This window comes from Telopea speciosissima, chromosome 5, assembly GCF_018873765.1.
Source record: "Telopea speciosissima isolate NSW1024214 ecotype Mountain lineage chromosome 5, Tspe_v1, whole genome shotgun sequence".
Taxonomy (NCBI): domain Eukaryota; kingdom Viridiplantae; phylum Streptophyta; class Magnoliopsida; order Proteales; family Proteaceae; genus Telopea; species Telopea speciosissima.
Genome location: NC_057920.1, coordinates 20,814,362 through 20,827,285, shown reverse-complemented (window position 1 = coordinate 20,827,285; position 12,924 = coordinate 20,814,362). Strand labels below are relative to the sequence as shown.

At 35.1% G+C, this 12,924-nt stretch overlaps 1 protein-coding gene, 1 long non-coding RNA gene and 1 other non-coding gene across 3 annotated transcripts in view; 2 read left to right on the top strand and 1 right to left on the bottom strand.

The window, feature by feature from the left end:
• The window catches only part of LOC122661288 (probable serine/threonine-protein kinase PBL21), an 11,468-nt gene extending 10,379 nt beyond the window's left edge, over positions 1–1,089 (bottom strand). The window contains exons 1-3 of the mRNA XM_043856644.1: positions 921–1,089; positions 613–797; positions 330–519 (exon numbers count right to left, since the gene is read on the bottom strand). Of these exons, the coding sequence (XP_043712579.1) occupies positions 330–519; positions 613–797; positions 921–1,017 (472 nt within the window). The 5' untranslated portion in view covers positions 1,018–1,089. The remainder of the gene's footprint in view (positions 1–329; positions 520–612; positions 798–920) is intronic.
• Positions 607–12,924, top strand: LOC122661290. The gene is made up of 3 exons (XR_006332858.1): positions 607–741; positions 6,440–6,442; positions 12,844–12,924. It is a non-coding gene; the product is annotated as an uncharacterized LOC122661290 (long non-coding RNA).
• LOC122663493 lies at positions 12,453–12,555 on the top strand. Its single transcript, XR_006333160.1, has one exon. It is a non-coding gene; the product is annotated as a U6 spliceosomal RNA (small nuclear RNA).

Sequence of the window (12,924 nt, the reverse complement as noted above, 5' to 3'; positions counted from 1 at the left end):
GGGTTGGGGGTGGAAGGCAAGCTGGAACCCTCACCCTCCGACCCTGAACTGAGCCAATTAAAAACATCAAGAGGAAAATAAATGAAGAAAATCTCAATCTGGACACTTCACAATATTGAATACAACTACAAACTTCAAACAGAATTTCTACACTTGAGAGTTTAATGTGGTACTCTCTAAGCTCATGATCATGTTCATGTATCAGCGCAACAAAGGAAACAAGAACTTCCAATAAATATGAGAGTCAAGACTGCTAGACAAAAATATAGGTTGCATATCCAGGAGCTTTAGAAATAAACTATCAAACATGGAAGTATGTTTCCTCTTACCGTACAGATGATCCTCTAAACTTCCCATTGGCATGTACTCATAAACCAAGAGTCTTTGGTCGCCATCAGTACAGTAACCAATCAAATTGACAAGATTGGTATGATGTAGAAGGCTCAACATGAGAACCTCCACAACAAATTCCTGATTCCCCTGAAGCCCATTTTGATCAAGTTGTTTGACTGCAACAATCTGCTCATCAAATACAAAACTTAAAATAAGATCTTCATATCCTAAAACAGTATCATGGGAACCCGCAGTTTGTTCATATGTCGAAGAACTTGCCTGGCCTGTGTCCAAGCGCCCTTTATAAACCCTTCCAAAACCCCCTTCCCCTATCAAATTAGTAGGCTTGAAGTTTCGTGTTGCAGTTGCAAGGTCATGAAATGTAAAACTACGGGCAGCAGTAGAATTGTAGCTGATAGAATTGTTGCCTTTACCACTTGGGAAGCTTCTTCCCCTCCTATGTTGTTCTTCATTTACAAGCAAAATTTCAATAGGAAAATGTAAGCATTGTAAGTAAAAAAGCTCACAGAAATACCAAAAAACAGATTCTCAAAATTAAATGTAGTAGAGAGAAGAAGAAGAATAACCAAGAGACTGTCGAGAGGTGGATCGAAGGCCGTTACTGTCTTCAATTTTTCTGATATCCTTCCGTCGCCTAGGTTTCACGCAAGAAAAGCAAGTCATCTGTTTTAACAGAGAAATGCAAAGAGGAGAAGAAACGAACAAAGAAAAACTAGAAGCTTATCGCAAATCAAATAATGCAGAAGCAATAGTGTGATAAGCCGACAAGCAGGAGAAGGAGCAGATTGGATCTCCAGTTCTTCACGAGAACCAGAGATCTGAAAAAGCAAAACCCACTAAAACCAATCGTAAAACCAACCAAGATCTTCGAGAACTAGACGTCACCGTAAAATGTAAAACAGAAAAATAATTAATAAGTAAGACAATACAATAATAATGGATTGGTATTATATACTACTATGAACAATTATAAAATGAGACAATGAAGAAAGGAAAAGAAGGGAAGATGACAAAGATTTACTTTTTTAAAATAAATTTTTGATAAAATTTAAGAAAAAACAGAACAAAATTGGCGTTAAAACCGCGTTTTTTGTTTCTCGCGCTTTCAGAATTGGAGGTGGAAAATAGTGAAAATGAGGGTCTCGCATGCATGGTGGTTCTCTGCTACTTTGACGCCACATTCATCGGCAAACTCTCTCTCTCTCTCTCTCTCAATCTTTCTGTTGGGTTTTATTTTCTTTTTTTTCTCTCTCTCTCTCTTAATCTCATCTTTCTATTGTGGGCCTCTTTCTGTAATTAACATTGATGATTGTTGCAGGGTCGCTCTCCATCTGTGCACTGTTTTCCCTCTGTCACCTTCCTTTTTTTCTTTGATAATCACCTTCCGTTTTCTCTCTTTCAGATTTTAAACATTTCGGTTGAACGTTCCAAATTACTTTACTACCCTTTTTTTTTTCGTATTATCGGTGCACTGTTTTCATATTCGAATCGGAATCAAAAACCGAAACCAGACCGAATAAGTAAACCGAACTGAACCGAATAAAATTCGGTTTAGCTTGAATACTATATTGCAAAACCGATTTGGTTTTCGGTTCGGTCCCAGATCTAGCATAGAAATGGATGGAATTCCATAACCAAAATCAAACTAAATTTGTATACCAAGTATATTTAGGATATGGAAGAATATTTTCTGCGTGAGATGCAGGGATCACGCCCACGCACAACAGGGACCAGAATGACCGCCATGCCCCCATGTATTGCGGAAGTTCCACCCCCTTTTCTACCACCGCGTGCACTCTCATTGGCTGGCACACACAACGTGGCCCCTATGTCCCACCTAGAAAACAACGTCCCTTAGTATATTATATATTTTATATTATATCTTGTAATACTAATATATTATAACATATTAATACCTTATACTACTAATATATTATAATATATATTACTAATATTAATATTAGATATTAGGAGAAAAGTTTTCTATGGGGAAGTGTACTATCCACGCCCAGACACAGAAAGAGGCAAAATGACCGCCCCACCCCAATCGAAAGGCGAAAATCCTGCCACCATGATGTCAACAGTCGTTCTCTCGTTGGACTGAGAATGTTGACCATATATATTATAATACTTTTTTTTGGTTGAATATATTATAATACAATTATACTATATTATAATATCATAATATGATAAATTATACTATATATTGTATATTATAGTAAATGGACTAGTAAGGAATCAGAACCGGATCGAACAGGTTCGGTTTGAGTATCAAATTTCAAAATCGATTTGGTTCTGAATCACACCAACACTCTCTAGAACCAAACCAAAAAAATGATTCCAAATCAATTTGCACCCTTAGTATTATGTATGTCCTACTTAACTGACTGATTGATCCAATTCCACTTCACGGTTACCTGAGGAATATTCTACCTCAGTTCCATGAGTTTGTTGCATTTTTTATCTTGAATAAACACTGCTCTTCTACCCCCGTAAAAAAATATATATAAAATATAAAAAATAAAAAAAAAAAACCAAAACTTTTAATTGATGAGATGATTTAAACTCAAATTATTCCAAATCTGAATTTGTGCACTCCGAACACAAAGTGATCAGATCAAAAAACTGCCCAACCACTTATTAGCTTCTTTCTTGGTGGAGGAGCTATTATCCCCTTTTTTTTTTTTTCTTCCACAAATATTTGGGTATATTTTCACAATCTTATATATAAGTGAGGGTTCAAAACCACATCAAAACCATTTATTGAAATGCAACCAAGACGGGGGAACTGTAAAACCATTCAATAAATGGTTTGGTTTTGGTTTAAAAATAAGACAATTTAATTAAATGGTTCGGTTTTGATTTTTTTTTAAAAATGTTTAAATCGATTAAATTTTGATTTATATGTTAAATAAATAATACCCTCTTGAATCTTTGACACATCATGGCCCTATCTTCATATTGATGAAATTGTTTATGTTTTATTGTTCTTAAGTAATCATTCAAATTTTGACAAAAAAAAAAAGACTAGTAAATAATTGTTTACGCGTTTTCAATGAGAAGAAGTTTATATGAAATAATTACTTATGCCTTTTTCAATGCTTGTGCGATATTTTCTATGAAAATCTTTGTGAACCATATAACCGTTAATAAACATTTTCGTTTTGGTTTCATTACATGGAATCGTTTAATAAATAGTTAGAATTTGATTTCGACTTTTGACATCGTGAACCAAACCCAACCATTTAACCGAAATAACACTATTTGGGGGGGGGGGGGTTAGAAAAAACAACACTATTTAACACCCTTATATATGGGTATGTGACAAAGGCCCACATCCAATTCACTTGTTAAGTTTTAACCTAAAACAAGTGGATTTTTTTTTTTAAAAAAAAAAAAAATTTGAATGTTCCATAATAATTATGGAAGCATACTTGATGAAAATGTCAGTGTTTGGAAAAAAAACTTTTATCATAAAAGACTTACTAAAAGTTATTATTTTTTAAAAATTCCTTCAATAGTCCTTACAAATACAAAAAGATAATGTACAGGTAAAAAATTATTTTACTGAGAAAAGTGGTACTATCTTTAGTTTTTTTTTTTTTTTTTTTGCAAGTGGTACTATCTTAGTCTACCAAAAAAATGGTGCTATTAGGAAACATGGATGATACCACCCCACAATATGCTCCCTTGTTAATACAATTAAGGGGGAAAATATATGAAAGAAATTTTATACTTAAAAAAAACATTTTGATGAAATTATTTATCGTTGAAAAGAAAGAATGGTGAGAAAGGATGAAATAAATTGACCAAGAACAAAATGTGTTGGATAGATTTGTAATCTTACATTTTTACCATTTGAATACAATAAATTTTTTTTTTTCCAACAAGAGTAAATATTGTCATTTCACATGTATACTCGAAAAATATACAAAACAATGTCAATTTTGATAATGACATAATAATCAGTCACTTTCAAATTATTTTTGAAAGTTCTTTTATACCCTAAACTTGAAGAACTTTTGAAAATAAGATAATATAAAATTAAGGGAGAAAGAACACCACTGGTTGCGCAACACACGCAACACGCGCTGCCCCTACGCCAAGACATAGGGGCACACGAATTGATCATCGCACCCCCTGGAAAGATGGAAACGATCAAGGTGTGGCAGTCATTTTGCGTGTCCCTGTATCTAGGTGCAGGCGGCATGCGCTGTGCAACCAGGTGCCGTTCTCTATCCCTAAAATTAAGTCAAAATATTAAATTCTAAATACACCTATAGAGGGTTAACCTTTTGGGATTGGTGTGTGGTTTGTGTGATTACACTTTCATCAAAAAAAAAAAAAAATACACCTATAGAGATTAGGGGTGTCAATTAGTCGGGCTCGATTGGCCCTAGCCAGGCCTCACGGTGCTTAAAGCCTGCACCGTGGCCGCCTATTTATATAATCGGGCAGGGCTTGGACAGGCTCGATCAGGATCGGGCTATAATGGGGTCGTAACCGGGCTGTGGACATGTTTAATTCTAAATGGGCCTTAACCGGGCTTAAAACAATGCAACCACATATTCATCAGAATGATTTTATTTTTTTCATGTTGATTTATTTGCTTAACGAAGCAAAGAAACAAAACTGTATTGAGGTCCTTTAATCTAAAATACTTTAAACAATAGCCTATAGAATCAAGCATCATTCCTCTAAACCTTGGATATGCTTATATTAAAGGATCTCCGGTCTTTGACAAAGAAGAAAGAGTCGCAAAACTGAAAAGGAGATGATAAGAACAATGAAAGAACATGAGAAAGAATGTTTGGCATAAGGCTTAATTGAAATGAATTGATATTAACCTCTCTAGCCACCTAATTGAGCAGACAAGGACTACAGAGTGAAGGTAAAATTGTCCTTTCAATCCTGAGAAAGTTTTAAAATACTTCATTTTGTGTACTTCCAATTGTAAGTTTAAAGTTTTAATCTTGATAACAAAAATCAGAATCAAGATGCTTCTGGCGTCTGATCGAACGCCGGACAAACTAAGACCGCACATCGGGATCGCCTGGTTAAGCCCGACATGTTTAGTAAAACGGACCAGGTTGAACTTTACTCAAGCTGACTCGATCAGGTCTATCGATCCGGCCCTGGAATTGAAACCCTTAATAGAGATGTTATTTAGACAAAATGAATACTTTAAGTAATGGCCTGTGCTTGACCAAATGCATCTATCTGCACATGGCAAACATGACTCACATAATGGTGACCTTGGGGGCTTTTTTTGTTTTTTGTTTTTTGGTAAGAGTGATCTTGGAAGTTTCAACCAAGGCATATGCGTGGCCCCATTATTAGATAAATTACTTAGCATGAGCATGTGATCCACATCCAGCTCGATGGTATAATGATAGGTACTTATTAAAATTTGATCATTTTGGAAGTTGTAAGTATGTAATTTTAGTTCAATAAATAGTTTTAGTAAGAACTTCTTTAACCATCACCCAAGTTGCTCTTTTTAATAATATAAAAATGAATACATGAATACCATATAAATACAAAATTTTACTAATACGGGATTGTAAAAAAAAATTTGGTACGGCATGTTTAAAATAACTTTGACTTTAAATGGGATAGTAAAAAATACAGTCAAATATTTCAAGAATGAGAAAGGAAAAAAAAAAAAACAAATGATACTGATTTTAAATATTAATATTTTTTACCAAAAATATTATAGATAAGTTTTATAATAGGGGAAAGTTTTCATATTAATGGGTGGGGATTTATGACTTATCCAACTCATTGTGAGAGACCCTCTCACATACCCAGTTTATACGGATCGTGTATGAAAATTTTCTCTAATTATGGAAAAGTTTTCATACACGACCATGTAAGCATGCACTGTCGTGTCCCCATCTATTAATTAATATCTTGAAATTCTCACCCTCTCATCATACACGACTTACACAACCAGATGTGAAAACTTTTCCCATAAACCTCCACCCTCTCACATACGCGGCTTATAATGTAAACTCATTTTATTTATTGTTAAAATATTATAATGTAAACTCGAGAGTTTGAAATAGAGGTAGTCGAGGAAGAGAGAGTCAAAGTTTGAAATAGAGGTAGTTGAGGAAATGGTCACTCATCATCCACAGTGCTACATGTGGGCCAGGTTTGATTGAATGCCCACATTGGATCCCGCTTTCATAAGCGTAGTCCTTGTTGACCTGGTTTTCAGGTTGGCCTAGACCTAAGTTAGTAATTGGTGTCGGGATCTGGATCCGTATCGGTCTTGATTGATATTAATCTAGATTGGCTTGAATCGGTGTAGATCAGGCATTCTTTTTTTTATTTATTTTTTTATATTTGACATTTTAACTTTTGGATCAATCTATAGATATGGGATTGGTCAGGAATCAATATTGATATTTCGATACGCATCAATTGATCTGGCCGATACATCCAATGAATCATTTCTTTATAATAGTGTTTCTCCATCTAAAATCCAAGTCAAACACTTTGATGTATTTTTCGTCAAATACACTAGAAATTGATGTTTGGACTTTGGGAGTTGTTGGAGGGGGGGGGATCTATTCCATGCTCAATATGTCATATAAGGTTTTAAAAATCAGAATTGGAAACGGAATCGATGAGAGGTTCTATTTCGAATCTGCTTGAATTGGTCTAGAAATTGGGAATTTAAGTTATTATATACGGTGACAATCAAATCGGTTTAAGAATTGAGAATTGACCCATGAATCTGTCTAATTCAAAATAAATTATAAAAAAAATGACTAAGAATTTGATCGATTTGATTCCAATTCAAGAAACAACGATTAGGAGTGATGGAAATCAGGATTGATGTCAACCGATTCCCATCCAAATAGACTGATTTACTGATCCGATTCCCAATTTTTAAAATCAAGTGAAAGGGTTATCAATTCCATCTTCATGCAAGGGTAAATTGGTATGAATAGGGGGTAAATCGGTAAGGTTTCATTTGCCAACCTAACACGGTAGACTTTTGTGCACATCATGGGAACTGTGCCCATTCAGTGAGGGAAATTTTCAATCATGTTATGATATAAAAAATAGGTCAACCGTACCAACTGATAGTTGATCACAGGTGGAAGCAATTCACAGCGGTGCTCCCCTTTCGGATTTCACACGAGCAAACATTTTCTTTTTTCTCCTCTTTTTACACACATAATTTAGGAAAAGCACTCCATTAAGTTAACATGTATAGGTGTTTTGGCATAATAAAGCATCATTTATATGTAGAGAATGGACTTTTGTGCACATCTCTAATGAGGAAAATTTGACAAGATTGAAATTTTATAGATAACATGGACAATACCTCTAATTTAAGCACTAAGGTCGCGTTTGTTTAAAGAGAAAGGTGGGATGGGATTGTTGGAAAGATGGGACTCACATGTTGATGGGATTTTGTTGATTAGAAATGTTGAGGTAAAGTTATTTTTCCTATGAATAAAAACCAAAATTTGATGGGATTTTAGATAGGTTAAGGGTAACATTTTGAAATGTCACATCATCAGATAAAGCATTTAATAATATTCCCTAAGCTTTTATAAATTCATCAACCTAGGATAACCAAACAACGTTGGGGTGGGATTTTGAAAGGCCACATCAGAATTCTCCCGCTCAACTTAAGTCCCCTCTAAACAAACGGGGCCTATTGGGGTTGATGCTCCAACCTTTGGAAGAATGGGGGAGAGTCAAAGTGCATTTAGGAGGGTTAGGGTTTTGATTTACAGAGGTTCATAATAAGGCATTGATGTTAAAGTTAGCTTGGCGTAACCTTACATAACTTTATAGCCTCTGAGTCAAAATTTTGAGAAGAAGATACTTTCCTTGGAATGACTTCCTCCACTCATCTACTCTATTCAAACATGGATCTGTATTCTGGAGTGATGTTGTCAAAATACTTCCTATCTTCCAAAATTGGTCTGCTGCAAATTAAGTAGGTAGAAGTAATAAGGTATCCATATGGCATTACCCTTAGATCCCATCTATCAACGGGTTTAGGGTTTCTTGTACACTTGCAGTTTATCCATCATTTGTTTATGTTAAGGGGCTGATTCGATCATGATACAGAGTGAAATATTAGCTTGTTTGTTCCATGTTTCCAAATGATGTGCCTGATGCGATTATACATATTCCTTTAAGTAACATCAATTTTGAGGATTTTTGGTTTTGCTCGTTTAGTAAAACTAGAACATTTAATACAAAGATTGCGGTTTAGTGGTTACGTTAAAATTGGTGTAGTTACAGAATCAATTTAACATGATTTACAGTCAACCCAAGTGGGAGAAGATCATTCCAGTGGATACATCAAGCATGGATTCAGACGTTCCGGAGCCACATGCCTCGGCAACAACTGAATTAGAAGGAGATGAGGAAGAGGCTTCGCTCCTTGCTCTTGAGACTTGGTCTTCCATTTCACCATCTTTTGCAATAGTGAAATCGTCTATTATATTTAGTTTTGCAAATGAATCCATACTATGGGGGCCCTAAAATAAAATTTCAAAAAAAAAAAAAAAAAAAAACTGGAATTGCATTTGGCATTTAAATTTACTCCCTAAATTTCGAACGTCTCTTTGGGAGTTATTGGTTGGAGTTGGAGTTGTGGTTGGTAAGAGTAAGTTAAAAAATTTTGTAAAGGTTGATCCTTTTTGTTGCTTTTGTAAAAAGGAAGTAGAGACGTGGTTGGTTGGTGGACCCCTAGGTCTAAGAATTCCTCCTTGCTTATTTTTTTTTTTGGTAAAAAATAGAATCAGAATTCCTCCTTGCTTATAATGTCTATGATTTGTGTGAAAGTATTATTATTATGAATCCTAGCTTATTACAAGCTGACAAGCAGTGTTTGTTTTATGTTCTTGCTATCTCATTCTATTTTATTTGGATGTACTAAAATAATGTTGTTTTTCGCTTGTAGCATACTAACCCAACTCTGTTAGTTAGAACCACTAATAAATGGGTTTCCGACTTAAAGCTCAATCTTATGCATCCTATTCACCCTAATTTAACCCAATTTCCCATATTCAGTTTGATGTTGTGTAGAGATACTTACTGTAGGATATCATATGGAGTGTCATCTCTAGTCGTATGTGATGGCAATTCTGTGATGTCGGTTGGAACTGCAAGATGAACTTCAATTTTATTGTTTCAATCTCACTTTATTGCAGCCTATATGAACAATGGCTTTGTAAGAAATTCGCGAGAGTCAGAACAACAATACGTATATTAGGGGTTGTAAAAAGCAAAAGAGCAGGGGTGGACGTATGTCGTAGTTTGGATGGATTGTCAAGAGGTGGTCGATTGGCTAATGCAAGAGAATGTGAGAGGGTGGCCTTGGGAAATGTTTCACTTAATATATAAAGTGTATAGACTTATGAAGTGCTTTAATTCCGTTTGTATTGTTTAGAGGTTTAGGGAAGAGATTTCTATTTCACATAGGGGGGCAGTTAGAGTGAGGGTTGATAAACTCTCGGCTTTTATACACTCTGATATTGAAACTGTTTTATTTTCATAACTAATATAGTTGTTGAACTTAGAAGGTTCCAAATGATTATGTGTTATGGATATGTAAACCTTGTATGATATGTACTTGAGTGTTCTAACATGTTTATTAATGTGTTAAGAGAATGATGAAATCCAAGTACTTGAGGTGCAACTATTGATGGAATAAATTAAAGATATGTTGATTGAAGAAAATCTGTTATCGACGGACTTCCATGAAGCTATAAAGATTGATCCAGCTTTGAAGAACAATTTTAAGAATACTTCAAGATGAAATTGGATCAAATTGAAGACATCTAAAAACATAGGACTTTCTCTTTATTTGTATATTCATGTAATCCTTTTGTTATGTCCGCAAAATGAGAAAGCCTAAGTAAAAGTCAACTGAAGATCTACATGAACAAATCCAAGAAACTAGGTGGTTGGACTTAAAAAACTATATTTTATTGTTCATGGACTTTCGTGGGTAGTGACAACCATCCGTGCTTACAAAAGAATATTAAGTCAAAATTAAAGAACTCTCTGACGGATAGTCATGCCTTATATTGATGTTAAATGAACTCCAACCATTGAAATTGACCTAAATGGTTTTAATACTTCCTATTTTTGATGAAACAAATTCTTGACCCAACAACTAGTTTGTTGCCTATATAAAGGCTTGAATCATTTGAATTTGATGATGATATGTACTTGAACGAAAATATCATCTTGATAAGGCCTATGATCTTGTGAGAATCATTGTGTGCTTAAATTTGTATATTTTCAGACTTGTAAGAAGTCATTATACGTGTGAGCTTGTTTAGCACAATGTGTATTTCATGTAATTGTGCTTGTCGATGTGTTCTGCAATTGGAGAAAAAAAACCTTGATCTACGTGAGTCGGGTAAAAATCCTTGGCTTGTGTGGGTCGGATATGAAATCTTTGATTTGTTGATCCAGGTGCTCAATCCAAAGGGAGATTTGATAGTAGAAACCCTTAGCATGTGTAGCCCAGGTAGTGGATGTAAGATTGGTGAATCCTCAACCAAGGTTTGATTGATACAAAAGATAGACTATCTTATGATAACTTGATAAATGTTGTTAATACATTTTGTGACAATGTTGAGTTGGTTTATTCTAAATACAATCTTTAGAAGAAAAATGTATCTCCATGTCTTTTGAAATTAGTATACTTAAAAGGAAGAATCAATCTTTGGTATGTAATTCTACCAAAAAAAAAAAAAAAACTTTGGTATGTAATGTGAAAGATCTTAAATTTGTTTTATCTAGACAAGATGAATAAGTTTTCAATTTTTGAAAGAGATGAAAATTTTTGCTTTGTGGGAATGAAGAAAATTTGGATGATGCTTGTCATGATAAAATGACGATTTTTGCAATGATAGTGATGAAGAAATAGACAATGCATCATACAATGAATTGTATGAATATTGTAAAAGTCTGATTGAAAAACTGAAAGAGTATGCTTCCAAGAATAGAATTCAACAATATACTTTGAAGGAATTGTAAATAAGTATTTATACCTTCAAGGAATCATATGAATCATTGGAGTTTGGGGTCAAGGATGTGACCTTATCGTTTAGTAAGGAAAATCCAAACTATTGGGTAGACAATATCATACAATGGTCACGTGTCAGATTTGAGTCTATTATTCAAATGTGGGCAAGAAATCGCTGCCTAGTCACGTGGTCCTTATACCAATGTGTGGCCAATGAGACAGTACGCAAGGGCATCAACATGGATAGGGTTTTTGATTTCACGAGAGATAGGGTGGTAATTTGCATGCTCATAGTTCTAGGCACATTAATCACACGATCAGACAATGTTCTTTTTCCCTTCAAATATATAGCCCACATACTGCAGAGTTCCCTTCAACCGCAATCAACTTGCCAAGCTGCGATATGCATGCTTGACCTGCATAGGCAAATCGCAGAATGGGGTTGGCATTCCATATCTACCTCTCCCTTTTCAACTACTCCTTGTGAAATGACACTGATGCTAATTCACCAAAGTTGATTGTCAATGTGAGAAAGTGAGTGTGTCTTTGATTTATATTTGTAGGGTTGAGCCTTCTATAAGGCCTATCCAAAACATAACAAATTCTAGGCTCAATGTATATATGAGAAGGAATTTTTATCACCTCCAATTCGTTGCCCACTCCAATTCCCTCCAATTCCTCACATAGGAGCAGAAATGACCACCTTACCCCATCTTGGGCAGTGTGTTCGGGCAGGGGGTAGGGTGGTCATTTTCACTCCTATGTGAGGAATTGGAGGAAATTGGAGCAGGCAGGAATTGGAGGTGATAACGATTCACATCATCACTGAACCCAAAAAGAAAAAAAGATACCTATGTAGAGGCATTCAAAACAAAACCCAAGCTTTCTCACTTCTCAAAAGGAGAAGAAAATGGTACATCCTCTCCTGGACAACCAAATTTTGACAAGCCCATTGCAAAGCCCATCTCCGGCCCATAAACCACAGATCCCAAAAATATGCTTACAGAAAGATAGTCCCATACTGCCAATCCAATAACCTGTGCTGCACTTGATATCATAACAACTGCTATTCCTTGTTGTCTCTGCGGAGACATCCGATAAAATTGGAACGATACAGAGAAGATTAGCATGGCCCCTGCGCAAGGATGACACGCACAAATCGAGAAATGGTCCAAATTTTTTTTGTGTTTTGCCTCTTCTTTTCCTCATTTTTAGATAAATTTCAGAGCTTTGAATGGATTTTGTTGATTTATGATGTTAAAGAACCTTTAATCTTCGTTATCGTATTTCATATTATTCTTTTGTCATTCCGTTTGTGTTCCGACTCTCACCGGAGTCTTTTTCAAGTTTGTTGATTTTCCCTCCTCTGAATTGAATTGGCATCTCTATAAGCTGTAAGTAAGCACGTAATTCTGACTTCTGAAGCTCGAGATCTGGCCACAGAGTTCAAATTCTGGAAGACGATAAAGTTTGATGTCCTTGCCTTAGTTGAACTAAGAAGTCCGCTGAAATTTGGAGGTTATTTGCATCTGAATTCTGATTTTAATGGT